This window comes from Osmia bicornis, chromosome 13 (assembly GCF_907164935.1).
Source record: "Osmia bicornis bicornis chromosome 13, iOsmBic2.1, whole genome shotgun sequence".
NCBI lineage: Eukaryota > Metazoa > Arthropoda > Insecta > Hymenoptera > Megachilidae > Osmia > Osmia bicornis.
In genome coordinates, this window is record NC_060228.1 from 9,519,113 (window position 1) to 9,546,524 (window position 27,412).

General features: G+C 35.2%; 5 protein-coding genes and 1 long non-coding RNA gene across 21 annotated transcripts; 3 read left to right on the forward strand and 3 right to left on the reverse strand.

The window, feature by feature from the left end:
- Positions 1-77: 77 nt before the first annotated feature.
- On the reverse strand, positions 78-2,043 carry LOC114880301 (cytochrome c oxidase assembly factor 4 homolog, mitochondrial-like). Of its 4 annotated transcripts, none has more exons than XM_046288570.1 (3): positions 1,951-2,043; positions 1,769-1,840; positions 78-956 (listed from the first exon to the last, which is right to left on the reverse strand). In XM_046288570.1, the coding sequence occupies exon 3, from the start codon at positions 838-840 to the stop codon at positions 418-420; it is 423 nt and encodes a 140-aa protein (XP_046144526.1). In that variant the 5' UTR covers positions 841-956; positions 1,769-1,840; positions 1,951-2,043; the 3' UTR covers positions 78-417. The 4 variants fall into 4 exon arrangements, with proteins under 4 accessions (XP_046144526.1, XP_029052009.1, XP_029052010.1 ...); XM_029196177.2 differs by having other exon boundaries at positions 814-956; XM_029196176.2 differs by lacking the exons at positions 1,769-1,840; positions 1,951-2,043 and adding an exon at positions 1,045-1,336.
- On the forward strand, positions 1,959-9,915 carry LOC114880298 (glycerol kinase). Of its 5 annotated transcripts, XM_029196168.2 has the most exons (13): positions 1,959-2,047; positions 3,211-3,402; positions 3,469-3,723; positions 6,854-6,948; positions 7,031-7,289; positions 7,431-7,648; positions 7,780-7,992; positions 8,089-8,199; positions 8,321-8,577; positions 8,693-8,898; positions 8,972-9,115; positions 9,179-9,265; positions 9,346-9,915. In XM_029196168.2, exons 3-13 carry the CDS (start codon positions 3,555-3,557, stop codon positions 9,441-9,443), a joined length of 1,857 nt encoding a protein of 618 aa, XP_029052001.1. In that variant the 5' UTR covers positions 1,959-2,047; positions 3,211-3,402; positions 3,469-3,554; the 3' UTR covers positions 9,444-9,915. The 5 variants fall into 5 exon arrangements, with proteins under 5 accessions (XP_029052001.1, XP_046144525.1, XP_029052002.1 ...); XM_046288569.1 differs by lacking the exon at positions 3,211-3,402; XM_029196169.2 differs by lacking the exon at positions 1,959-2,047 and having other exon boundaries at positions 3,310-3,402; positions 6,869-6,948.
- Positions 9,916-10,141: 226 nt separating this feature from the next.
- On the forward strand, positions 10,142-24,142 carry LOC114880297 (E3 ubiquitin-protein ligase CBL). 7 transcript variants are annotated; one of them, XM_029196163.2, is made up of 8 exons: positions 10,143-11,091; positions 17,453-17,599; positions 17,676-17,948; positions 18,032-18,254; positions 18,362-18,526; positions 21,265-21,646; positions 21,724-22,356; positions 22,615-24,142. In XM_029196163.2, the coding sequence occupies exons 1-7, from the start codon at positions 10,526-10,528 to the stop codon at positions 22,350-22,352; spliced, it is 2,385 nt and encodes a 794-aa protein (XP_029051996.2). In that variant the 5' UTR covers positions 10,143-10,525; the 3' UTR covers positions 22,353-22,356; positions 22,615-24,142. The 7 variants fall into 7 exon arrangements, with proteins under 7 accessions (XP_029051998.2, XP_029051996.2, XP_029051995.2 ...); XM_029196166.2 differs by having other exon boundaries at positions 10,144-11,091; positions 21,724-22,158; XM_029196165.2 differs by having other exon boundaries at positions 10,142-11,091; positions 21,808-24,142.
- Positions 12,502-14,744, forward strand: LOC114880302. Its single transcript, XR_003790053.2, has 3 exons — positions 12,502-12,666; positions 13,043-14,093; positions 14,244-14,744. It is a non-coding gene; the product is annotated as an uncharacterized LOC114880302 (long non-coding RNA).
- On the reverse strand, positions 14,849-17,226 carry LOC114880300 (probable phospholipid hydroperoxide glutathione peroxidase). 2 transcript variants are annotated; one of them, XM_029196172.2, is made up of 6 exons: positions 17,113-17,226; positions 16,461-16,566; positions 15,684-15,822; positions 15,495-15,604; positions 15,317-15,408; positions 14,849-15,256 (listed from the first exon to the last, which is right to left on the reverse strand). In XM_029196172.2, the coding sequence occupies exons 1-6, from the start codon at positions 17,155-17,157 to the stop codon at positions 15,041-15,043; spliced, it is 708 nt and encodes a 235-aa protein (XP_029052005.2). In that variant the 5' UTR covers positions 17,158-17,226; the 3' UTR covers positions 14,849-15,040. The 2 variants fall into 2 exon arrangements, with proteins under 2 accessions (XP_029052005.2, XP_029052007.1); XM_029196174.2 differs by lacking the exon at positions 16,461-16,566 and having other exon boundaries at positions 17,113-17,205.
- Positions 23,717-27,036, reverse strand: LOC114879489 (peroxisome assembly factor 2). 2 transcript variants are annotated; one of them, XR_003789918.2, is made up of 7 exons: positions 26,596-27,036; positions 26,075-26,521; positions 25,771-25,997; positions 25,300-25,702; positions 24,923-25,222; positions 24,104-24,807; positions 23,717-24,038 (listed from the first exon to the last, which is right to left on the reverse strand). XR_003789918.2 is itself a non-coding variant. In XM_029194450.2 (6 exons), exons 1-6 carry the CDS (start codon positions 27,020-27,022, stop codon positions 24,191-24,193), a joined length of 2,421 nt encoding a protein of 806 aa, XP_029050283.1. In that variant the 5' UTR covers positions 27,023-27,036; the 3' UTR covers positions 23,717-24,190. The 2 variants fall into 2 exon arrangements, 1 of the variants encoding a protein (XP_029050283.1); XM_029194450.2 differs by having other exon boundaries at positions 23,717-24,807.
- Positions 27,037-27,412: the final 376 nt, after the last annotated feature.

Genomic DNA, 27,412 nt, shown 5'->3' on the forward strand with positions numbered 1-27,412 from the left:
TTAAAATTTACTCATAAGAAATCATACTGAAAATAATAAAAATAAAAATAAAAATAAAAATAAAAATGATTATTGTAAAAGAATGGTTAAATTTATGAATGTTTTGTTTAAAAAAAAAAAACAATCTATTGCAAAAGAAAAAATATCATAATGTTTTTTAATCTAAAGTAATATACCTATACATGTATATTTTTGTTAACACATGAAATTAAAAAGATAATATTTTGTTGGTATTACATGTATGGTGCTAGTAAAAATAAAGAAAAATTTAATAAAACAATAAAGTATCCATGAAAACAAAGTGATATTTCTAATAAATTATTCATTTATTCAGATACCATCGATTAATTAATTTCTTATAGATTTAAAATATAAAATATATTTCTCTATTAGATAAAAAAACTGTGGTATCAAAACTTACAACAGTTTTAAATTTGAGGTAAGGTCGTCTATAGCTTGTTTCGGACCTGGCCCAATTCCAAGTGTAGAAATTGTGCCAGGTATTAATTGCGTTTTACCTGCATCTTTTATTATAGAAATAATAAGACCAGTTTTACGTGCGCTACGAGCTAGCAACATTAATTCTTGTTCATTAGATATCCTTAAAACAATTTTAGGTTGACCTTGCGATAACCAAGAGCGAAATATCTGTTGATGGTTTCTATTATTTAATGCTTGACGATAACACTCTACTGCAGCATGTGCACATTGAGCTGCAGTTTTCCCTTTTCCCATACTTATATCTGATCTTACAACAAGTACCATTTTAAATTGTTCATTTGTAGAATAATTTAAAGGATAAATCAACATGCGTTTTATATAATTAATTATCACCGACATATTTATTGAGATATATATGATTTTTCCCGTTTTCTTTGATATTCATCCATACATACTTTAAATTTTTTTACTTGTTCTTGACATTTTCTCCAGTCTTGAGTTTCTGCTATACATTCCTAAAAATTGATAAATCATATCATAATATTTATTCTTATACTTGCAAGTGTAAAATTTATACTTGAACTTGATAATGAAGTTCTTTACAGCCGGTTCTGTCTAACATTCTTTCAACTGGGTCCTCAACGTCTTGTTCTAGTTTAACTGAACGAATAGTCATATTAAAACTACGTTATGTGAATATGTATATGTATTTACAACAACTAAACACATTTGGTAACTTATTACAAAGTCATTAGTTTTACACTTGCATGAATGTACACGCGCGTATGCGCATGTGTATACCGTAGTTCACCAGAGACCATAACTGCGACGCGCAGGTTGGACGATGGTGGGGGAACGCAGCGAGCTCTCTGCCAATCGCTTTCCACTTCGTTTGGGAGTATCGCCAATCAGGGCGAAGATGCGCACGAAAGAACGAAAACTGGTCTTTTCGCAGTTATGGACTCTGGTGCACTGCGGTATATATATATACATATATGTATATATGTATATAAGTACATTTTTTAAATAAACTTAAAGATTCTTAAATTTATGAAATAACAAACTTTGAATGAAAAAATAAGTTTATTCCCTTCGTAAAAATGTAGTACTTAACAAAGTACTTTTCAAAAAGAAATAGATGAATTACGTAATTTATCGTAAATGTGAAGCGTAAGTATAAGTACTAAATTATGTTTATTAGTTATTATTGTTGTTTTTAAGAACTTTTAAGTTTTAATTTCAGACAATGACGTCAGCATTTGAGTATTATAGTCGATTGTTGGAACAATTATAAAATTCATTTGAAAAGATAAATATGGGAACATACATATAAGGCGCTGGCTTCGACATATGGCTGCTGATGACCCAAGTTCACCCAAGTTCCGCAGCAGATAACAAGCTATGGCGTAGAGAAGTGGAAAAACATGACAAGCACTATATCTCATTGCGTATATCATTAACATTACATATTTTGGTTTTAGTCGTATAGTGTTCATGAGACAGACGTACCTTAATTTGGATAAAGTGTCGATGATTGTGCATCTGTCAACTACGTTTGCACTAAGGCGTTGTGTATTCATCGCCGGGCGTCAATTACAGAATTTTCGTAAGTATTTATCATGCTTTTTTTTCTGCGATGACTTAAACGAGTGTTTTTTTTACGCAAATATCACGATTAGCCGAAAGAAACTGTATAATAAAGATACCTAATATAAAATTTGTGTATTGTTGTAAATCGTAAGGTGATATAACAATCGTATACGTATTTCTATAACACGTGGGTATCACCGTTGAATGCGAATATAGCATAAAGTAATTACGACTATACCTATTCTATTAATTTTTCTATATCATTAATTAAACTTTATACTCCATAAATAGTTTAAACAGGAAAACAGTAAGAATATTCTCTTTAGTTTATTTGTAACATTATACAAATTTATTAAATATTATTAATGTCAAAATATAAGTTTTCATATTTTGGCGCTAAACGATGCGACATCTACAGAATGACAGGTTCGAGCTTATCATTTTGTCGATAGGTGGCTATCGCCTTTTCGTTATTTCTCCCAAGTGCTCGGTAAAAGGGGCAATTCGTATATAAGGAAGAACCAGAGAACTGTTTTACGGATAGTCCGATACTTCCCTGGAAGAACTACCGCATATGCGGCCTATTCACAGAGAAGACCACATCATGTCTAGTACTTTCACGTCGTATCTAAAAAAAACTAATTTAATAATTTCGCGCTTTATTCGAAGCGTGTGTAAATTACAAAGCAGTGATGATCTTGCGTTGTGGAAGTTGTTTGAACTTTCAACCGTGGAAGTGACGATGACTATCTTTTTTGCCACAAATTTCTTTTCTATTCATTTTCTCTAAACTTTGTCATAGATGTTATGTCCTAGAAGAAGCATTTATGGTCAATTTGTCGAAGTCGAATTTGCTTTTCCCCGCGCAAAGGTTGCCCGCGTCATTGTGACGCGTTGCCCTTGAAAAGTGCAACGACTTTTTCGCAATGACCGTACGAAAATAGCACGGTGGTGGAGTAGAATTGGCACGACACGACACACGACACGACACGACACGACACGACACGACACGACACGACACGACACGACACGACACGACACGACACGGCACGGCACGGCACGGCACGGCACGACACGGCACGACACGGCGCGGAGGTGGGCGCAAGTACATACTTACTTCTTTATAGATTGCAAGGAAATGCGCGCGAAATTGAACACGATGAACACGGTTAATTTTAGTGTTGCCGTTGGTTGTAACCACGAGGAACGACACACGACTCAAGACAAGATCAGACGAGACCAAATGTGAAACGATATGTAATCGGTTCCGCGGTGAGGCGAAGAGAGAGGCGAGAGAAGAGCAAAAGACAAAAGCATCGACGACGATCTTTGCGCATTCCTTCGCTCGAATGTGTTCGGAACACTACAAAGGTGTGCTGATAAACGATCACGATGTACGGTGCTAGCTTTCTTACTTTTGTAATTTTTGTTTTGCAGTAGAAACATCGTTCGTGATCAAATCTCAACGAAAAGAACTGTTGTAGCTATTTGTGAGATTCGCAAAGGAATATTAATTACCGGTCATGGAGAAAGAACACGTGGAAGGGGGTGTGAAGAAGGAGAATCAGGAGGACAAGGAAGCGGAGAGTGAACTGGATGAAACGTTCGATGAGACCACCTTTTCGGAACTGGAACGTAGTCAAACTGGACGTAAAACGAGCATTTTTAAATATTACTCGTTCAAAGAAAAAGGTGAGCTAATTTTCTTTACGCTACGTATTAATTTGATATCACTTATCGGAATGATGAATAATCTTCGATTATTATCGATAGTCGATAAGAATAAGAAAAAGTACAAAATAGCGACTTCAAAATGCGCTAAAAAATACAACTATGTAAGAATTTTTGAAGAAATTTGAAGAAAACCTTTTGCTGCATTAACAAAATGCGCTAAAAAGTATAAAATAATTTCTATCTCATTTATACCAATACTCCACAGATGTTAATAAAACCTATTTAATCGTTAAATAGTATATTAAAATACATTTTAATCTTCGGAGACGGCGCAAAATTAGAAACTTATCTTCTACCAGGACGATCATAGTTCAGGCGTTGAAAATCCATGACAATCCATGACCCATTTGATAATTTCAAGTAAACGATATTCAACGGGAATAAACATACCCATTGCTGATTAACTACATATACATCAGAAGTCCTGCCAATTTCTGATACAATCGTTACAATTACAAATGTTTTCTGCTGTATCTACATATAACGTTTCGTATTTTTTATCGCGACTTATAAATTACCAAGTTCGCCATACCGCAATCAAACTGTTATTGGCAGCATCGTTTATTCGGATATTTTTAATTTTGCGCCGCCTCCGAAAAGGTTGAAATGTATTTGGTATACTATTTAACGATTAAATAGGTTTTATTAACATCTGTGGAGCGCACTTTGTTAATGCACCAAAAGGTTTTATTAATAATTGTTACAATTGTTGAAGTCGATTTATTTCACACCTTTTAGTGGAACGAGCAGTATTTGTAGGATGCCGTAATGTAGTTCACCGTTCTTATTGGTTAATTTTTGCAAGTTAGATCATCGTGGAAATATCTCCTATTAGATGTGAAAGGTTTCATCGCGATCGGTACATTCCTTGCAGAGTAAAGTTTTTTTACGGGATCAATCGGGAGATATACTCTACAAGATGCAAAAGGTTTCGCTCCGATTGGTCATACATAAAAAAAGATATATCTATATGTACCGATCGAATTGAGTAACCTCCTCCTTTTTCGAAGTCGGTTAAAAATATCACCTTTGGTCGTTTAATTTGAATTTTAATTTTAATTTTAATTTTAATTTTAATTTTAATTTTAATTTCAATTTTAATTTTAATTTTAATTTCAATTTTAATTTTAATTTTAATTGGGATATGGAGAACAATTGTCAAATAGGTGAGAACTTGCATTCTGTATTTACTGAACTGCGAGAGTCATGGTCATGCTCGATGAATTAGTAATCTCGCTAAAAATAAAAAGATTTCGCTCTAACGAAGATTAGAGCCCCTTCTGACTGATCAATTCCGTGCACGCTCGTCTACTCGTATTTAAAGATAGCGTGCGTTCAGGCGCAAGCGCATGCGTGTTTTTAATACGTCATGTTGCACGTGCAACTGTTTCGATGGCGGGCCGCAGTGTGACATAAATTAGAACTAGTTGCAACGAATTCGGGAGCTTTCAACAGGATTGTTTGATACCATTAGTTTGCTTTAGTTTTTCAAATCGAAGCGAATTCCAGACAGTATCCAATACAGTATCTTTTCCTTAAGATTTATAGTCGCTGCGACAATAAACGATTAAAGTAGGTGTTAATTATTACATTTCAATTTCAATTTCAATTTCAATTTCAATTTCAATTTCAATTTCAATTTCAATTTCAATTTCACTTGAATTAAGCTACATTTTAATTCGGTTTTCATAAGTTTAACCTAATATCAATATATCACAATTACACGCGCGCACACGCACACGCGCGCTTGCGCGCCTATTAATTTATTCTCTGTTTTCTCACAGTTTTGATTGATAATAAAAGCTTCGAAATTTTTGTGACAAATGGGGCGACATCTAGAGCATCGCAGGATGAAGCTTTTTATTTCGTCGTTAGATGGCTATTGCTGCCTTATAAATTCTCGTTAGTGCTCGATGAAAGGTATAGATCGTATAATAAGGAATTGTCCTGTAAGCGCGGAAGTAACGACGAACAATTAAATCCCTCTTGCGTTTATTTTTTATAACGTCGATGTATCGTGTCCTTGACAATCGTAGAGCACGATTTTTCCGCAATGATGAATGGAAGATACCGTAACATCTAACGAGAGGGAATTTACATATCGAACGTGTATTCAGATTTTGTTTTCGAACCGGCACTGCGTTTTTCTAACCAGTTATTATATTAACCAACCAAAGGGGAGGAGACAGTGATAATGAGCTTTCAACATTAGATGCGACGAATCGTTTTTTCCATTTACAACGTATATGTATTATACATATATACGTTATACATATATTATGTCACGAGTAAAAAAGCTGCTACAATACAGCGACAGAGTCATTTGCGTTCCTCTCACGCAACGCAGAATCTCGTGCGAGGAAATGACGCAAAATTGGGGTAAACTTGATTCTTTTCGAAAAGTACTGAATTGTAAGATCGTTTTTTTTTTTTCGGATAAAATCTCTGTAGTGTATTGCGAAGGAAGAAAACTTTATCTCGAATACGAAGATTGATAGACGGAAGGGAAGACTAATCCTTAAATCCTTAAATAAGGTAAAAAATAAAGAATACCTAGTTTATTTTGCGTTTAAAAAGAAGAGACTGAAATTTCAGTGTCTTTGAAGTAAAAGATGAAAAACCCGCACAATGTCAAGGAGAGTAAATCAATCTATTTACAATTTATGGTAATCGTAATTTCGTTTGATACCGCGAATCTAAAGTTCAATTGAAGTATTTTTGATGATGTAAGTCTGACAGCGTTTAAAAAAATAATTCAGCTGTCTTGATACTTATTAACTGGTTAACTCGGAATACGAAAATTGTACTGAACTACATATGTATATCCTTGCGAAGTATGCCTATGGGGATTCACCGCTAATCTTACCATTATTGTTTAATCTACACACGGGTCATCGAAGCGTATAATAAAATATGATAACGAAAAATATCTCGGTCTATATTAGCTTAGCGGTCCTCTTTCACTTTCACACAAGTGTTATGTAGAGTTCTACTCTCAAAGCTGGTCTGAATTCGGTTGGACGTTGTTTTATCTTTTTTTCTTCTTTTTATTATTATATTTATTAGTTGTTAAAGAAATTAAGAAAAGACGGTTATATTTCAGATACAATGCCGGGTACATCGAAGAAAGGAGGACCTCTTATCGGTGTAATCGATGTTGGTACAGGGACAGTTCGCTTCGTGGTAAGATACTATTTTAGTCACCGTGTCACCATTAATCCCTGAAGTAAGGGTGACAATTTTTAAAAGGAAATTTATTTTGCAGGTGTTCAATGCAAAACGCGTGACCGAGGTGGCTTCCCATCAAATCGATATAGAACTAATCACTGCGTACGATGGATGGATGGAACAAGATCCGAAAGAGATTCTTTTTGCGGTAAAGGCATGCATCAAAGGTGTTACACGGAAATTTGGTACGCTTGGCTTAAAGGTTGAAGAGATAGTAACGATTGGTATCACAAATCAAAGGGAAACGACCATAGCATGGGATGCGACAACTGGTGAACCATTGTATAATGCAATAGGTGTGTCTTAAGAATAATAAAGTCATCACGAATTTAACGTAAAAAAAAAAAAAAAAAAAAATAATAATAATAATTCAAGCAACATTGATATTCTCTTATTTTTCTATTAATTATACAAGATATCGTTTTCTTCTTATTTAGTGTGGTCAGACATTAGGACTAGTACAGTCGCCGATCAGATAATTGCGAAATTTCCGGATCAAAGCAAAAATCATATTAAGCCGTTATGCGGTTTACCAGTCAGTCCATATTTTTCGGCATTGAAGATTCGCTGGATGAAAGATAACGTGCTCGCAGTCAGAAAAGCGATACGCGATAAGCAATGCAAAGTGGGTACTATGGACACGTGGATCGTTTGGGTACGTGAGTACGGTCTATTTCAGTGTAGAATTTATCTAGGATATGCAAACGATTGTTATGACTTACAGCAAGAGGAATAATAGATGATGAAAATTCGAGATCCAGAGAATTCATTGAAAAATGGTTACAGAACTTAACGGGAGGCAAAGAGGGTGGATTATATATTACTGACGTAACAAATGCCTCGAGGACCATGTTAATGAACATAGAAACTCTTTCTTGGGATCCTACCTTGTGCAGATATTTCGACATTCCTATGCAAATATTACCAGAAATCAGGAGCAGCTCCGAAATTTATGGGCATATCAAAATTGGCCCATTAACAGGAATCCCTATATCCGGTGTAAGTTGTACACCTTAAATATTTGATAAAAAGCTATTTCTATTTACCTATTTACCTATTTAAGATAGCCTTACGATATTTTTATTTTATTTTTAGATTCTAGGGAACCAACAATCTGCGTTAGTCGGACAGAATTGCTTGAAACAAGGACAAGCGAAAAACACGTACAGAGGCGGATGTTTTTTGCTCTGTAATACAGGAACAACAGTACGTATTGAGAAAAAGAATAAAAGAAAAAAAGAAAAAAAGAAAAAAAGAAAAAAAGAAAAAAAGAAAAAAAGAAAAAAAGAAAATTAACAATTCATTCATGTATAAATATTTTCATTAGCGAGTCGATTCTTCTCACGGATTAGTTACAACGGTGGCATATCAATTAGGCCCAAACAGTCCAGCGGTTTATGCACTAGAAGGCTCTGTTGCAGTGGCAGGGACTGCCATTAAATGGTTACGGGATAACTTGAAACTTATAAAGGATGTTCACGAGTGTGAACATCTGGCTGAAAGTGTTTTCAGTACTGGTGACGTATACTTTGTACCTGCTTTTACAGGATTGTACGCTCCATACTGGCGAAAAGACGCGAGAGGGTATATAGTTTATTTTTTATATATGTATATATTTCTACCTATGTATTGATGCGTATACATACTAGTGATGATACTAGTGACGAGCATATTTTTTACTGAAACATATTTTCTGTAGAATTATTTGCGGTCTTACTGCATTTACTACAAAACAGCATATAATAAGAGCATCATTAGAAGCTGTTTGTTTCCAAACAAGAGATATTTTAGAAGCTATGTTTAAAGATTGCGGTTTTCCATTGACCAAGTTAAATACTGATGGAAAAATGTCAACCAATAACCTTCTTATGCAATTACAAGCAGATCTTTGTGGTACACCTGTATGTAAGTATTAAACATTAAACATTTTTTCTACAAGTTTATGGTTATACATTTTAATATTTATATATGTTAACAGTTAGATCAACCATGCCAGATATTACAGCATTAGGAGCTGCAATGGCTGCAGGTCATGCAGAAGGTATTGACGTTTGGGAACTTGAAGGTGAAGAAGTGGAAACTGTACCAACAGATACGTTTTTGCCAACGACAACATCAGAAGGTAGAAAATTTGGAAATTTCGTAACTTAATTCAGAGATTTGTAGCTCATAAAATCTTTTACAGAGAGAGATGCTAGGTATAAAAAATGGAAGATGGCAGTTGAAAGAAGTCTAGGGTGGGCAGCTGTAAAGAAATCTGATCAAATGACAGGTAAATTATAAATTGTTGGACAAAAATTGACAGGCATGCTCAAAGTTACATTTCTCAATTTATTTCTCATTTATTTTCAGATGAAAGATATTATGTTCTGGCATCCATCCCTGCAAGTTGGTTCTTAATGACAAGCTTTCTTTTGTTACGATTAAGTTACTATCTCGAAAATCGGTGACAACACCTTCATATTATTTATTGCAATGGAAAGTTGATTAGATAGAAGATAGCCTGTATTGTACTGTACAAGTTCTCATAAAGCAAAAGCTTTATGAAGCTTAAAATTACCAAGAGTAGATGAAAATATAAATATCAGTAACGAATTACAGAACAAAACAGAACAGAACAGAACAGAACAGAACAGAACAGAACATAGAAGAAACCGCTTTGACGACTCATCGTCAGTAGAATCACATATATATTTTAAAAGTTGCGATATTAAAAATAATAATCACATAAACATAAGATGAAACGTCTAAAAAAAAGAAAGTATTAAAAACAGTGCACACAGTGACTTAAAATATCCATTTATTCGCTACCTTATATCGATCGTTGATACAAGATAACGTGGTATTTCGCGAACCAATTGAATTTTATATGATTTTCCTTTCAAAATATTCAGATAATAATAATAATAATAATTTAATTCATTTGATTTGTATTTATGTATTTATTACCGTAGCAAAATCTTAAATGTATAATATTAAAATGATTTTTTTTGTTTTATCAATGTATTTGTTCCTCTGAATGATTAACATTGAAACATTGAAACATTTACTTACGATTAAAGAAGATAAAAAGATCCATTGAAACGATTATCGAAATTCGAAGAAAGTGCGCTATAAGAGCGCCACCGTGCGTCATACGGAGGCGAATGAAAATATAATTAATGAGCCACGGGCACGCTTGGTTTTGATCGTGTCAGTGTCGATTCGTTGCAGGCATCCGCTCCGTTGTTGTCAGTAGGAGCAAGTACGAGCAAGTACGAGGTAAAAAGACTAGGATGCGGTGTCGTGTAACATTATGGTGTATCTCGTGGTCACGACTAGGTGAGAAGATCGTTCAGGTAGCGAACGCGTCTCGTTAAATGAAATGCGGTAAATGCGGTGTTACGCGAGTGCAGGCTAGGCTAACCTATGTAAGTCGAGGTGTGTTGGTGGGTTTTACGAAGGTAAAGTGTATAAAAGTGTATAAAAGTGTATAAAAGTGCGCGGGACTCGGATCGAAAGCGAGCACCAACAAGTCCCAGTGGCAAGGGATATGCACGCACACGTCAAGATGTCGTCGGGAGGACATAGCAGCCGTACTCGAGCCGTACACATAGGTTCGATATTCCAGAAGATTCACGATCGTTTTGCTGACCCTATGACACTGCCGAAACTTTCGACCGACAAGCGAATGTTGGATAAAACCTGGAAGCTTATGGACAAGGTGGTGAAATTATGTCAACATCAACGGATGAATCTGAAAAATTCACCACCTTTCATACTCGACATCCTGCCAGATACATATCAACGACTTAGACTGATATATAGCAAGTACGAAGACAGGATGGAGGTGTTGCACAGTAACGAACACTTTTGTGTATTCATCAATAACCTTATGAGAAAGTGCAAGCAAGCTATCAAGTTGTTTAAAGAAGGCAAGGAAAAAATGTTTGACGAGACTTCTCACTATCGTAGAAATCTAACGAAACTAAGCCTGGTATTTAGCCACATGCTATCCGAATTGAAAGCTATATTTCCTAACGGAATGTTTGCTGGACACAAATTTCGCATCACCAAGGCGGATGCGGCCGAGTTCTGGAAAGAAAGCTTCGGAATTAGGTGCGTATCGTTAATGATTCTCTATCTTTTAAACAGTAGATACACACCTGCTCACCTACCGCGTGTCTTTTCGCTAACTGACGTGACGTACGTAAAAAGGAATAATAACGCGCGCTGTGACTCGCACGTGCGCACACCTAACCTAAAAACGTTTGTGCATCTCATATCTCATTGATATTGACATTACCGTGATGAATCGAAAACCGGGACATGTTAAAGTTGTATTCTTTGCACACGACCTCGAAACATAAAAAGCATTTCTTTCGCTTTTTATCTATTCTTTTTACTTGTACATACATACATACATACATACATATGTACATATATATATAGGTAATAACTTGACATTAGATGATGTCGTCGCTGTATTAGCACAAAGGTACTTCCGGTGTATGTAATCGAAATTCCATTAATACTTGGTTACATGTAGATTTGGCAGTATTTGATGAACCGTTAGTTATCATTGTTACTCTAATCGTAAGTATGGCTGCACGGAAGAAAAGAAAGGAAATGAAATGAAATGAAATGAAATGAAATGAAATGAAATGAAATGAAATGAAATGAAATGAAATGAAATGAAATTGTTGGATGACGCGGAATCCAGAAATATTGTGACAAAAGAAGAGAGCGAAATCCGTTTCCTACATAAGTACATACATAGTTACTTAGGGGGCGGGGTGGCTTGATTTTATTAGTATCGTTTTACAAAACGATATCGGTAGACGCGATGCGCGATGCGCTGTGCGCGGTGTATACGTGTGGGCTACGTGCCGCGTAGCGATTTATCAGCCGGTATAAAAATAAACGAGCAGCGCAACGGTTCGAGCCAATTCATGAATGACTGACTGCTGCCACGAAAGATCCTGACTACCGAACGCTAGTTATACAAATTATTATATGGCCTATCTATCTCGAATCCGCGAGAAGGTCGTATCTATTATTTTCTATTTACACCATATTTTATTAAATATCTACCGTTTTCTCGAAATGGTTTCCATTCATTTTTTATTCGAGCCGTTTATCTACATATGTATATACATACATACACGAATAAACGAATAACGAAACCATTGGCGATTTTCCAAGAAGCCTAAACAGAAGTATGTAGGTTCTGCAGGCGTGATTAACATGAGGCCAGCCGAGTCGATTACGCCGATGCGCCAACTTTCAGTTTCCGGTCAAATGATCCGCGGACATCCGGCCCTCGTATACGCAAACAATTCTAACCTCTTTGACTCTTTAATCAAGTGTAACTTGGTTCGATGCGATGCGATTCGATTCGATTCGAATCTCTGACAATTTTTCACGGTGATGCGCGCCTTCTACTTTGTAGAAAAACTTTGTTCTCTCTTGCCTGCTAATGGATGTTTTCAGTGACGAGTGTACCGGAAGCGGTGGCAAGGGGTGAGCTTTTATCGAAAAGAAGACCAAAGTCATCTATTCGAGATACATAGAGCAGTATGTAGATACATATGTATGTATACTGGTATAGGTTTACGAAGAATCGTACTTTGTGCCATAGCGCTAGCTGGGGGGCAGAATCTTCTCTCTGCTCTTCTTCACGATACATACATAGTAAGTACTTACATGTATAACGATATCCGGATGTGGGTTGGAAAAAGCCGTGCGAGAAAAAAAGAACATGTGGCGAGGCAGAATGGAATTCAACGAGGTTGAACATTCTGGTTTCTTGTCTCCTACGATTATTTCATTAACGTGTCTCCGCCTGTCTTACTGGAAATTATTTCTCTTTCTTTGTATTCCTCGTATTCCTGTTAAACGTTTTATCAAATTATTAATCATTGATTTATTTCGTCTGGTTTGTAAAACGAGAACGTTGATTAAAGGATTACATATATTTGATCACTCGATCGAACGAAAGAACGAAAGAAAAATATATCCGACGTTTCCGATTATCGGAAAATGTTTATTTTATGACCGATCATTGCAGGTAGCAATTTCGCTGGTGTTGGTGTTTGGGGTATTTCATGACGACAGATGAGTTGAATAAGTTAATCTTTTCGATTACCGAAACTACATTATTTCTAGTTTATCAAAGGAGAGAAAACTTTTGGTGACTTGCAACTACATAACACGAATTCATGCAGTGATTATACTCTATCATTCCTGTAGTTATCAGCCTCGTTCGATGAATGACGGTGCATTGATAGATGGTAGTAGATATTAATTCCGGTCGGCAGGGGTTGAACGTATCAGCTATTTCGTGTCTAAAGAATTAAGAGACTTCCCCTTTCGCAGCTGGCAAGTTAAGCTCGCATCCGGACGTGAGACGAAGCGGAAGGAAGGGGACGTGTGACGTCGCGATTAAACTGAATTGAACGAGCTTACTCAATTATACCTGGAGATATGTAGGAGTACCTTGAGACAGAGAGAAAGAGAGAAAGAATAATTTCAAAATGTCAGGCTGCACTAAAAGTTGAAAAGCCTCGTGTAAACGGGCTTTACACAACGATATCGAAGCTTTTTCAAATGATCGTCTAGTCATCGAGTCGTTGTACGGTGCAGTAGTTGTGCGTGCCTTTTTAAAAGCATCTTGAACGAGACGAGGTTCGATAATATGATTAATAACTCGTCTCGTAGGCATCGTCAAGGGAAATCGTCCTACACATGGGTGTATTTTTGCCGTATATTCTACATATATATATTATGTATCTATACGTGATGTATATTACGTAATTATAATCGATGGTTAGAAACCTTAACGATGGTTAGAATGCTTTAATTAAAATGGTCCCGGATTGAATCCGAGAGGTTTTTCTAAAAGGAAAAAAACTGCGTTGATTGCGATGAAATATGCTAAAAATAATTGTTATTCAAGTTTCAGACGCATCATTTTTAAACGATATCTTCTTCGTTGGGTAGATTTGTTTTCTTCGCTCGAAATAGTCTCCTCGTTGTCTCAAGGTCTATTCTTATCTTAAGTACACAGGTATTCGTCATCTTCCGTTTTTCAATTTCCAAACAAGCTAACGTATAGACGCGTAGGTATTTCCTATCGTTACATTTACCTAAGTACAATTGTACAAATTCTTTTAATATTCTTCAAATTTCTATTCCGTTATTTATTTATGCAACTGTTTCTAACTTAACTCACAATCAGTCGATTATTTAGTAAAATTTCTTTGAAACAGATTTTCGATCAATGGATTTCCTGCTGTTAGTCCTTGGATAAGTTGAAAACGTCACACGAAAACAGCGATCTATGAATGGAAACGAGTCTCGGATCAGTCGGCAAGCAAGGACGACTAATTATAGCGTTAGTATCTTTCAGCTTCGTTTTGAACGTTAACCACGCATCGTCGATGCATACATATTTACATATGTATATGTATATGTATGTAAGAGAGGCCTCTGTTTCTCGTGCTACGTGTATAAAATCACTTTCACGTGTTATGAAACAGCCTGTATACGCGTATACGTATTTATCTACAGATATATCGTGGAACGTTCAATTCCGAGATGGTAGGTACTCCTGCAAATAGAGGACGTGACCCAGTTCGCGATGGTGACGTAAATTCAGGAAGGACACGCGAATCACTAGCCTCTCTCCCTTCCATCCTTTTTCTCTTTTGCATCCCGTTACTCTCGAATCCAGCGGATGCCTCCTTACCTACTTTCGAGATACGATTCAAGGAACCTCCAATTCATTTCCGAAAACTCCTGATAGTATAGTAACGCCATATGTTTATCATATAAAAAGTAAATATTTCTTCGTATGCAAATAAAGATCCCATAGTTTGTGATATTTTCAAATTTCATATTTCTCTATAAAATCTATCGTGAAACATATATTTCTTATGCGTTTTTTTTTTTTTTTTTAAATATTGTAATTATGTTCTTAATAGAAATGCATTATTCTTAAATACACACGAAAAATGCAAGTGATGTGAATATTTGCAGATATGGAAGATAACCATCTATAAAATATTTAAAAATATTTTTCAAAATTGCTTCTGAGTTTATTGGGATCCACGTTGGGTCCGTGGCGTTCCACGACTTTGCCTTCTTTGTCGACGATGAATTTCGTGAAATTCCATTTAATGAAATTTCCCAGAGTTCCTCCTTGCTCTTTCTTCAAATATTTCCAAAGCGGATGGGCATCCTCTCCGTTGACGTCGATTTTCTCGAACAAATCGAACTTTACCTGCACCGAAATACAATTCCAGAATGAATTTACAACTTGTAAGAATATTCAAAATTATACCTTTTGTCGATCGGCAAAGCTGCATATATCGTCACTGCCTCCGGGTTCTTGTCCGTTAAACTGATTACAAGGGAAAGCTAAAATTCTTAAACCTGCAGCATGTAATGAATAATTTATTGTTAAATATTGAAAAAAGAAAAAAGAAAAAAGAAAAAAGAGTTGTTCAAGTCTCGTACACCTTTGGACTCTGCGTAATCATCATAGAGTTCGTTCAGTTCCTTGTAATTGGTTGCCGTGAGGCCGCATTTTGATGCCACGTTCACGATCAAACACACGTGACCTTTATATCTAGATAAAAATAATAATAACACGTTGTTGTAATCATTGATCAATTAAATACATATTAAATTTAATAGATATTACTAACTTGGACAGAGGAACTTCTTCGCCTTTGATCGATTTAGCGGTGAAATCGTAAATCGATTTCGCTTCCTTGTAATTCTCGTTTCCGCTCATGGCTGCTGTTGATGATGATGCTGCTGCTGCTGCTGCTGCTGCTGCTACAACTGAAACCAAAACCGATGATATGTATTTCAAAAAATATCATAAATGCGTTCTCTGTTATATGTATACATATGTTTCAAACACTACAAACGTAATATGTAGAAAAGATTGGCAAAACTGATGTTGTTAAATGAAAAATAAGCTCGAAATAAATGTCTATGCAGAATCTCTATTATCTCTATTGGCACTACTAATTATCAGAAAATACTGTTTGATGCAACAAAAAAGTGATCCGAATAAAAAAAGAAAGAATTTTTCTATTATCGCGCGTTTCGGTTCGATCGATCGATCGATCGATCGATCGATTAACCTAAGTAAGTATAAAGGTTGAGATTAGATATAACGATTACTTGCTATCTCATTTAATATTAATCCAAGTATGTACAAGTACCATCGTCATGTCGGTAATAAGTTACGGATTGTACTTGTTATCGATTCAATGTGCTCCAAGTACATGTAGTACATACCAATATTATATTTCCACATTTCATTGACATTATTATTTCAAATATTATTCCATGCAATCGTTAATAACATTTCATTTCATTTCATTTCTTTTCTTCTATTAAACTAAAAAACGCTACTCTTTTGTTCTTATAGCAGGTAGGAAAATAGGTGTCACACTTATTGAATTACATGCCTGCGAAATTTCGAACATATTTAATGTCCGCCGGTAGTAGTAGCAGTTTTAACAACTGCATTCCTTGATGTGTAGATTTATGTGCAGGACAAAGATCAACGTGTTTCTGAAATTGTCAGTGCAGACACTGTACACTTTACGATATAACAACTTCAAAGTAACAATGTACATATATTTTGTTATTTAACAGTTTGTAAGAATCAAGGACAATTTAATTGTCAGCATAAAATATGCAACAAGTTATACCTAAGTTATCTAACATTACTTGATCATCGTATAAAATTCTATGTCATTTTTCTCCTATCAATTGTAGAGACATTTTCTTGTATTGTAAAGCGAAAAAATTAAATAATTATCATTATACAAACGTATTGTAAAAAATATGTATGCAAGTCGTCAACTTCTTGTATGCATATGCATATGTATTCATGTAGGTATATAGGTGGCACTACGTAAAATCGATTGCCATCTGCCGTTCACTTAGCGCACTTTCAACAATTTCTCTCTACTATTAGGTTGCAAGAGTTGCATTATTATTTTACGCTGAATCATTCTGAATTCTAACTTGTCATTTACACGTACAACAAAAGCCCCCAACTATGATGTCGATGATTGACAATATACTCGTGAAACGAATTACGATGAATCTTACCGATGATAAATTAGGAAACGTCGTGAAGAGAAAACGCGCAACCATACGCTTCCAGCTCAACTTCTGCACTGACGAGTGCCAACGAGCATGACGCGAGTTGGCCCTATCAGTTATTATTGGTTACCGTCCCGGCGTCGGCGTCGGCGTCGGCGGCGCCTCCTGCGATGCCTGTTTCTACATATCACGCATATGGATGCATATGGACGCATATCGGACATACCGTTATAAAAGATGATATTGACAGTTTCTAATTAATTTTCGATTCATGCTTTACACAACTCTGCGTTGCTGTGCGTAATAATACAAACATTAAATGATAAATTTCCATTTTTATTTTTAGTACATTAGTACCATGGAAAGTATTTAAGGAAAAATTGAATCAAGTTCATCCGATTAGCTCTGGACTGCAAGCTATGGCATTAAAGTCTACGATAGATCTCACCTGTAACGACTATATTTCCAACTTTGAGTTTGATGTATTTACCAGGTAAGTCTGAAGATGTAAAGAAATATTTATTTCGTAAGATTGTTAAAACAACAAAATTTTTATTTGTCTGCTGCAGGTTATTTCAACCATGGTCCACACTTTTACGTAACTGGAAAATTCTGGCTGTGACCCATCCTGGATACGTAGCTTTCCTTACCTATGATGAAGTAAAAGCACGTTTACAAAAGTATTGTAGTACTAGACCTGGTAGTTATGTATTCAGATTAAGTTGTACAAGATTAGGGCAATGGGCTATCGGTTATGTCACATCCGACGGGGATATTCTGCAAACTATACCTCACAATAAAAGTTTGTGTCAAGCGCTACTCGATGGATATCGGGAAGGATTGTAAGTATATATACAACTTTATTATGCAGTGAAAATATTAATAAAAGTTGAAAATATTTTTAACATCTGTTATTCCTTTTTAGTTATTTATATCCTGATGGCCGTAATTTAAATCCTGATTTAACACAGGCAGTTCAACCTACTCCCGAAGAACATATCAAAGTTACAGCAGAACAATATGAATTATACTGCGAAATGGGTAGCACATTCCAGTTATGTAAAATTTGTGCAGAAAATGACAAGGATGTGAGGATAGAACCGTGCGGGCACCTCCTTTGTACTCCGTGTCTAACAGCTTGGCAGGTATTAGTATTTAATTTACATTTCTACTTGCTACTTTCTGACAACACTCTTCTATAAGAATATAAATCAATCATTTCCCGAATATAAGAAGGACATGTTCAAATTTATAGGATTCCGAAGGACAAGGTTGTCCGTTTTGTCGAGCTGAGATTAAAGGAACCGAACAGATAGTAATCGATCCATTCGATCCTCGAAGAACACATCGACCAGGAACACAATCAACATCAGCTAGCAATGCATCAACTCCCACGCGGGATCTTGACCCGGACACCGAGGTATCCGAATAGGAGTAGCATTACTACCCTCATTATTATTAAATGTGCTCTACGTATAACAACTTGATGGCAACACGCCTCATTTAAAAAAAGAAGAAGAAAAGAAAGAAATGTTTCTCTCGCATTTCACACGAGATCTCTCGAGTTTGTACAATTGTCATGTCATATAATTTATATAGATTTATCGATCAACCGTTATCTTAGACAAGGTACGTAAGTGTAGATACAATGACGAACTCGTTCAACTTGATATTTGATAATTAAAAGAATGTTAAAAGGGGGACCAACTTTTTCGTCTCTGTATAAAACTTTATTCGAATTGGTATTTTCTTTTACTTTTCTTTTGCATTATCTCTATATGTACGTAAAAACGATTGACAGAATCAAGTTTGAGAAAGCTTCAGTTATGAAAGATAAATACAAATGTTTTTTTTTGCACTTTGTGTATTCATTCCAACTAACGTACGTTTTTCTTTTCTTTTCTTTTCTTTTCTTTTCTTTTTTTTTCTTTTTTATTATCTGTTCGTACCTCGATTATCGATTTTCGAAAAAAATTTCGGATTTATGGAGACCTTAAGGTAGGTTGCTTTTTTTGCATTACAAAAATCCGAAAGCTTATTGTACGGATTCATCATTCATTCCATTATTACAAAGTGTTTGCACTTATAACTCTATATTCTCATCAAGTGACACTTGGTATCATTTAACATACAGTTTTACTAGGTTGTATTCGGTGTACGATGATTTATTTAAAATACTTAACATTTTACTGACGAAAGGCATATAATGTTTAGAAAAATAACACTGTACGTGATCTCCGCAACAGATTTATGCCAACGATTACGTATTGATTATTCGCTTTTTGTACAAGATTACATTTGCTTGCGATTAATTAAAAACATGAAAGAAATCATACTTTAAATGCATGTGCCAGTAAATGTTATCTGGCAGAGCGTCTTTTTTGCGGTGTATGCATTATAAAATTTGAAGTTAGAAAGCTTCATCTTCATATGCAATTACACATTACTTGCCAAATAGAAAATCTGTAATATCAAACTGATATTTTTTATAATGATAAATTTCTTGTTAATAGTAAGAAAACAGTGTTATACGAATAGTTGCTTCTTCTTTATAGGAAATTTATTTCAACAAGCAAATAATAATTATTTGATTTTTGCTTAATTTTGCTTAATGAATTTGATAGTTAGGTCAAGTTAAAAAAAAAAAATAAAAATACAAAAAAAACACATGGGCTTAAAGAAATCGTATCTGCCTATGGGAATGGCGTGGCTTACAATCAGCATCATAAGTGCTACGTAGTCTCTATAGACATATTATAGGTAACAATCGTTCATCGTTTTTGTATTATTCTATTAGAATTTAATTATGTACCTGTTGGCGATAGGAACGATGTAACGACATGCGATAGTTTTGCCAGGGGAAAAAAGATGTTATTATTATTATTATTATTATTATTATTATTATTATTTTTCTTTACCTTAGAATATTTATTATTTATTCAGTTTACGCATTAAATGAATTTTATAAATTTATACCAGTGATTGTAATGGTAGCACATAGAATCGAATTTCATATGCAATGGTATATACGTACATGTATTTTTTTTTTTTTTTTTTTTTTTTTTTTTTTTAAATACACTCTTACACCGTGCAGATCTATTTCGCATCGATGCATGCACAATTAATGAGAAATGCACTAATTCTCGCCATAAGAGAATCAGTTTCTTTAGCACGTCAATTGGCAAATTTACTCCAGAAAGTTTGTAGCAATTTTTTAAGCGTAGCATTATGTATTTATCTACGATTTCCATTGAACCACTCGTAACGAAAGGATAGATCTTTTTTACTGCGTTCACACGTGTAGCCATTAGCGTAATTTGTAAAATGAATAGTGCTGCTAATTGAAAAGAATCGTTTAGATCCGTTCATACTGTGCAAATATCCAGCAGTGACAGAGGTCTAAAATAAATAATTCATAAACTTTATAAACTGTAGCGTACATTTCTTCCTACTCATTGTAAAAGAGAACATATCAGGGATTTGAGAAGTACATTCTTCATTTTTTCTTTAGAAAATATAACATTCGATTATACTGTCAGAGCACATGTGTATGCACATTCATTTTGCTGGATTCTTTAGTTTTGTTTTCTATGCCTGTTGGATCAGTGTTTCAGCAACAGGGCACATTGATAAACGAGCCAAGGTGTTATCGTTTATTATCGCTCGCATGATCCGTTTATCTATTATTTCATAACGTTTACCTACTGGGTCCATTGCTCTGCCCGCTGCATGATCGAAAACTAATCGGTAATGTACATAACCGAAGGAAATGTTTTTTTTTTTTTTTTTATTCACTACTGTATAAAGGTAAGTGAACACACATGCATTATGCCTCTCTTTTTTTCTATCTATCTATCTATCTACCTACCTATCTCTGCTTTTATGCTTTGTAATTACGCTCGTTGTTTAATTGTGATGTTTTTTTTTTCGCATACAGGTTTCCTTTGTTACATGCTCTATTCATTTACAAACACGAGTTCATCAACAGCCATTTCTCAAGTTACTTACTCGATTAGTATTAAAAGAGATTAGTGAAAGCTAGCTAAATTAAAAGATTGACCTAATACTAAAATCAAATGAAATAGAATCTGTCTCTGCATTAAATAAGAAAAAAGAATATAATCTTATTAATGCACGTTCTCCTATGAATTGTTTTAGGAAATAATGGACCTATGCAATGGCCATTCCGGCTTAATCTGCGACGATTCGGATGAAGAAGAAGAAGAAGAAGAAGAAGAAGAAGATGAAGAAGATGAAGAAGAAGAAGAAGAAGAAGAAGAAGTAGTAGTAGTAGAAGAAGTAGAAGTAGTAGAAGAAGAAGAAGAAGATTCCAGTCCAACTAATTCACCTGCCTTGACACGAAGAATCGTACCAAGCCCACCGTTACCACCTCGACGACCTTCACCATCGCCAACGCCAAACGGTCATACTAGAAATGGTCGACATTTGACTGTGCCTAAAGAAAATGCTCCTCCACCGCCACCGTCAGCAGTTAACGGATCATTCAATTCTACTATTGACAATCAACAAAACAATAATAGTAGGTTTTAAAATGTATATAATAACTGTAGAGAGATTAGCAGATCGTGTAACTCACTGTCTGTTTTATTCAATCAGTGAACTCCGAAGCAGGATACGACATGTTGCATCGTGCTTCGTCGCCTTCACCAGTGCCACCAATACCTCTAGCTCCTTTTCCAGTAAGCAGAGCTCATGCCGGGATTCGTCGATCCCAAGGGAATCATGTCGCCCCATCTCAAGCACAGCCACAGCCACAGCCACAGCCACAGCCACCGCCACCGCCAACGTTACCTGAAAAACCAAATCGTGCCAGTGGTGCATCGTTCACGATTCAAACAGCAACCAGCAATAACGTACCTCCTGTACCTCCTCCTTTGTCAGTGCCACGACCGCCAAAGACAAGCAGCAAAGAGCACAACAGACAGGATCATCATTATGAGAATACAATCGTGATACCTGGTACGAGACAGCACGTCGTCAGGAACATTAATCTGGAAGCGAATACAGCTCGATTGTCCGCCCTGATGAGAGGTAAGGACGATCCCACCGGTGGTTCCGCGAAGCCAGAAACCGCGGCATACGAGAATGTGAACGTCGAACACATTTCCAAGCTGACGGCTCTCGGATTCGCGCAAGACGCCGTGATTAGAGCGCTCGGTATTACTAGGAACGATCTTGAAATGGCTTGTGACATACTGCACGAATTTGCCACGAAATCGTCTTGACCAGGTATGCGTAAAATGCAAACCTAACGATTATCGAGTAAAATCCCATTGTAAAATCCCTTTGGTAGAAACCCCAAGTCTCTTACTATACACAGTAGGCCTTTGTTAGAAACGTATTCATACGACGATAAAATGATAGTTAGTAGCTTGTGTTTAACACGTTCCGTAAAACAATTCTAAAACTGATGACTACCACGGAAGGAACGCGTTAAAGAGACCTACGGATATTAGTCAAATGGTTGTTTCCTTTTTTTTGTTGCAGGCTCGAATACCGAGGGCTCATAACTGGCTCTGTTTACCGCATCTTTTGATCAACGACCACGCGTAGAAACGTGTAGAAACAGTCTTTATCGGGAGGTCAGGTCTTCTCGCGATTCGAGCAATATACACTCCGAGAGCCTATAAGCCGATGTCGTCCTGTTCAATTAATCGGCAATACCACCCTTCGCTACGTTCGTTAATCCTAAATCGGTTTTGCGCACGTTCTCCAACTACCACTGTGTATTTCTTTCCTTTTAGATGTACATGCACTCGCGTGTGCAGTATAGGCTTTCCTTAGTTCAAAACAAGTGTTGGAGAAGAAATGTTCCACCACTCGCCTTATTTCTCTATCTATATTCTTTATGTACGAGGATAGAAAGTTTTAGATTAAGCTTTCCCTGGATTCTCCCTCGACTAAAAGCAAATAATCTCAGGAAAGCCTATGTTGCACCTGGGTGTATACCTATGAACACACACATTAACACGCAAGACTGCTAAGCGACAAGATACGTTGAATGTAAGTAAAGTATTAAACTTGACTAGATAGTTCGCAGTCACCGAGTATATCAAATTTCTTTCTCATGTACCACGCTTTTCACAGTATACATACATAGTTCAGTTCTTTGATCTTTCTCAAAGAATAACCACATTTTTCCATACATATACGATTACGAACAATAACGATAAAGCATATATGTATAGTTGATCTTTGAAATCTTTTTCAAAAACTCGCATTAGCTTTACAACGAGAGTTTACAATAGCCAAATTTATTGACAGGCTAATTGTCGCCAACTTTAGTCACCCTACAACGCACATAGATGATGAATTGTTAAGTATTTTCAACGACAGTCCCAAAAAGCCCCTAATTCAATGGCTTTTTATTGTAATAATTTTCATTCTATTTCTTTCTTATACACATGTATACATACAAGTTCGTTGCCATGAATTATATCCGAATTGATCCTACTTCGCGACTGTATCAAAGTAGTAATAGAGTTATAGAGTGCCGCTTGTTTCAAAGAAGAAGAAGAAAAAAAAGAAGGAACAATTCTGTACTCTGAACTTTATATGTATATATACGTATATTTCTGCGAGTATCGTACCTTGCGAAATTTTTTTTTTTTTTTTTTTTTTTTTTTTTTTTTTAACTGAGATTGCACGAAAGTAATCATCCAATATCCACGAAAAGTGAATACCTTTAGTCTTCGCAATAAAATTCTACGATATCAATTAAGAAGTCAGTAAAGTAAAGCTATCTCGTTTTTCTACATTGCCATATTTTGATTGTAATTATATTGTATTGTAATTAAACGTTTTCAATAGGAACGTTTTAAAGAATCCACCGTCATCGAGGAGAAATTTCGGTACCGTTACGTTCTTCGTCGCACAGCTAGCATTAAGAGTAACCCCATTTGGTGCAATATCTAGGATAGAGATTAGAGATATCATTTATGATATAATTATTCGCTGTGAAAATTGTTTTACATACTTCCCTGAATAAAATAACATCTTCGTTTATAAGACTGAACATTGTTTGAACCTAATGCTTTACTTCTCAAAACATCGATAAGTATTATCACGACGATGATAATTCCATCTGCATTCTCTTGTATCTATCTGCTTCCTCTCTGCTAACCGAAGGAACCAACTCGCGTGCAGCCTTTAACAAATCTTCAAATTCTACGGCAATACATTCATTTAACACGGCCTCGTTAGAAGCAGACTTGTCTGTTAATGTATTTTGATTATCATGTTCATCATGGAGGACTTTACGTGCAGCATTTAACCATGCATTCGAGCAAACGGAATACAAATCTGCACCAGTTGTCCGATCAGGTAACTGATCTATTAGTTTTGTCAATTCTTCTCCGTTCTCGCGAAATTTGAATTTACGAGTTAACGCTTTCAATACATTAAGCTGTGATTCACGATCAGAATGAATCCCTACATATAATAATTTATCGAAACGACCAGGTCTGAGAAGTGCAGGGTCTATGAGATCCGGCCTATTTGTAGCTCCTATGATGAATATATTGTTGGAAAAGTCGAGCCCATCCATTTCAGCGAGCAACTGAGATACGACACGGTCCATTACACCTCCGCTGTCACCGCTGCGTCCACGATTGGGAGCCAAAGAGTCGAGTTCGTCAAAAAATATTATGCATGGAGCTGCAGCTCTTGCTCTTTCAAACACTACATAAATATAATTATGTATTTACATATATGTTTCTTCAATTTTAATATCTTTTCTTATTTAGTATTATTTAACGTGTTGTAAGTTTATGCGTTTATGCGTTTATGCGTTTACCTTGCCTAACATTTTTCTCACTTTGACCAACATACATGTTCAACACCTCGGGACCTTTGATAGATAAAAAGTGAAGCTGATATTCCGTAGCTACAGCCTTGGCAAGTAGCGTTTTTCCGGTACCAGGTGGTCCATATAAAAGTAACCCAGACTGACCAAAACCTAGAGCGTTCATTAAAGGTAACTGAATCCTGCGCATTATTTCATGTTTTAAGCTCGCTAAGCCACCGATGTCTTCCCAATAAACTTTTGGTACACGTGGCGCACCTTTACTGTCGGTATATATCGATTGAACATACTCTAGAAAAATAAAACTAAAAAGATTAGAAAAGAATTAAAATCATTTATCCTTTTTTTTATAATAAAGGTGACATTACCATAAGCTTTATCAAAATGTTCTTCTTCAAGTACGAGTGATTTTACATCCGCCCTGTTATTCTTACAATAAAATTTTACAGCGTGTAGTATTAGCGCTGACAAATCGAAAAATCTTAAGTCCGAACATATACCGGCTACTTTGGACAAATTTATTTGATACTTGATATCTCGTTTAGCGAGTAACCATGAAATTAAATCTGTTCTTCGCTTTTGATCCAGCTGATCCATATGAATAGTTTCGATAAAGATTCTCTGCAATTCTGATGATATTTCAGATTCATTTGTAGTAGCGACTATAATAACTGGATATTTTAACCGTTTATCGTACAATGAATTTAGTTCAGTCAAAAATGTTGATATTATTCTTTCATCTTTTTGACCTTCAGCATTTTTCCCAAAGACCTATGAACAATCAATCTTATAGAATTTTGAAAATTGTAAGCAAAGCGGTAGAAATAATTTCAAAATACCTCTATGTTATTTAAACAAAGTATACACGGTACTGATTGTTCTGCATTATGCAATACGATACGTAGCTTGGCTTCTGTTTGGGCTGATGTTAAAGCTTGAACTTCCGCAAAGTCGGCATTTAGACAATTCAAACCGATTTTTTCAGTTAATATTTGTATTAATTTGCGTTTGTTTGAACCCTGCGAGCCCTTAACAAGAAATACTGGTTTTATGGGTAACTGAATTTCTGTAAAAAGTAAAAAGTAAAATCAGCTGATGTGAGACTTAAGAACCTAATTGCAATATTTAAGTATTAATTATTACCATATTTAATAAAAGGCAAGATGCAACGTTCCAAGTGTTCCAAAGGTGCAGCAACACCCAATGGATATAATTCAATTAACTTTTCTTTGCTTTCATCGTAGTAGGAACTTTTTTCAGGTAGATAACTATGCACATTAGGTTCTTGAATAAGCGTTGTTTCTCCTTGTAAAATATAACAACCGTTTGTACAAGTTTTATCCTTGGTTACAATAGTATTAACTTTGAAATATATAATAGACATTAAATAATTTATGTGTAAATACATCTGATCCGATACATGTTCCTTTACATCAATACCAAATATATCGTTCTCTCTTAAAAATCGAGGTTCAGAAAAGTAATTTTCTAATAGAATACTTGTCAAGTTATCTGTAATCTCGTATGGATTTGAAATCATAGAAACTTTTGCTTCTTTAGCAAAGTTAATTGTGTTCTCTTTTACTGGTACTGAAAAAAGATTCGACATGCCATTATCAACGTACGGCTTATTTTATTAAACAGTTCAATTTGATCGTACTTACGTAAAAAGCATTTTTCAATGTTACAATGTAACGTATTCTCTATGTTATGTTTCATGATTTCAGATGCAAATATTTTGTTTGCGTAAGTATCATTTGAGGGAATAATTAACGTTTTATATTTTTTTACAGTTACTTTGGAACATACATAAAACCAAGTTGGTAGAGACACTTTAAAGTACTTAATATTTGCTAATAAACAAGAATTACAATCTACATAATTATTGTCTTGATTATAAAACTGTTTCAAAAGGTTCTTAAAAACATTATTAGGTAAAATGTTCCAATTAAATGTTGTGTCAGTTAATATTTTCAATTTAAAAACGACGTAATGTGCAAATATATAAAAAAGCGTATAGTTGAAGTTATGTTTCATTAACATTACTGTTAATGCTCGGAAAAAATTCATATAAAAATATAAAGAATTCATGTTGAATTTATCTTTCTTTCAAATTGTTTAATTTGATGTATGTATGTGTTCCATGTGCTCCAAAACTAGAGATAATTGCACGGATGGAATAGTAACATTCATCAAATCGTAAACTTTACTATATGTATACATATGTACATATATATAAAACTTTATATCTTAATAAATAAGTATCGACAATAAAAATGTTTTAATAATAATATTTCTGAATGTTTTACGAAACTATACAATATAGTACTTATCAGCGAAGAAAACAATTGGAGTAGCAAAATTTGGGACTAATCTGTCAAGTTACTATAGAAACAGTGGTGAAATTGAGGTTCCTGCTCGAAAAAGATCATGCAATGTTCATTCCTCTGTAACAGATGTCCTATTGGTAATTTTCAATAG

What these genes read in the sequence shown, in the direction of transcription:
- LOC114880300 (XM_029196172.2), bottom strand. Translation starts at nt 17,157, where the DNA reads ATGGTTGCGCGTTTTCTCTTCACGACGTTTCCTAATTTATCATCG. An exon ending in ATATGTTCGAAATTTCGCAG is followed by an intron (nt 15,823 to 16,460) that starts GCATGTAATTCA and finishes TTTTGGTTTCAG; the next exon opens with TTGTAGCAGCAGCAGCAGCA. An exon ending in GAAGAAGTTCCTCTGTCCAA is followed by an intron (nt 15,605 to 15,683) that starts GTTAGTAATATC and finishes ATTTTTATCTAG; the next exon opens with ATATAAAGGTCACGTGTGTT.
- LOC114880297 (XM_029196162.2), top strand. Translation starts at nt 10,526, where the DNA reads ATGCACGCACACGTCAAGATGTCGTCGGGAGGACATAGCAGCCGTACT. An exon ending in AAAGAAAGCTTCGGAATTAG is followed by an intron (nt 11,092 to 17,452) that starts GTGCGTATCGTT and finishes TTTTATTTTTAG; the next exon opens with TACATTAGTACCATGGAAAG. An exon ending in CAATCAACAAAACAATAATA is followed by an intron (nt 21,647 to 21,723) that starts GTAGGTTTTAAA and finishes TTATTCAATCAG; the next exon opens with TGAACTCCGAAGCAGGATAC.
- LOC114879489 (XM_029194450.2), bottom strand. Translation starts at nt 27,022, where the DNA reads ATGAATTCTTTATATTTTTATATGAATTTTTTCCGAGCATTAACAGTA. An exon ending in CATTGAAAAATGCTTTTTAC is followed by an intron (nt 26,522 to 26,595) that starts GTAAGTACGATC and finishes ATCTTTTTTCAG; the next exon opens with TACCAGTAAAAGAGAACACA. An exon ending in TGAGAAAAATGTTAGGCAAG is followed by an intron (nt 24,808 to 24,922) that starts GTAAACGCATAA and finishes ATATTTATGTAG; the next exon opens with TGTTTGAAAGAGCAAGAGCT.
- LOC114880298 (XM_029196168.2), top strand. Translation starts at nt 3,555, where the DNA reads ATGGAGAAAGAACACGTGGAAGGGGGTGTGAAGAAGGAGAATCAGGAG. An exon ending in CAGGGACAGTTCGCTTCGTG is followed by an intron (nt 6,949 to 7,030) that starts GTAAGATACTAT and finishes TTTATTTTGCAG; the next exon opens with GTGTTCAATGCAAAACGCGT. An exon ending in TGGCGAAAAGACGCGAGAGG is followed by an intron (nt 8,578 to 8,692) that starts GTATATAGTTTA and finishes TATTTTCTGTAG; the next exon opens with AATTATTTGCGGTCTTACTG.
- LOC114880301 (XM_046288570.1), bottom strand. Translation starts at nt 840, where the DNA reads ATGTCGGTGATAATTAATTATATAAAACGCATGTTGATTTATCCTTTA.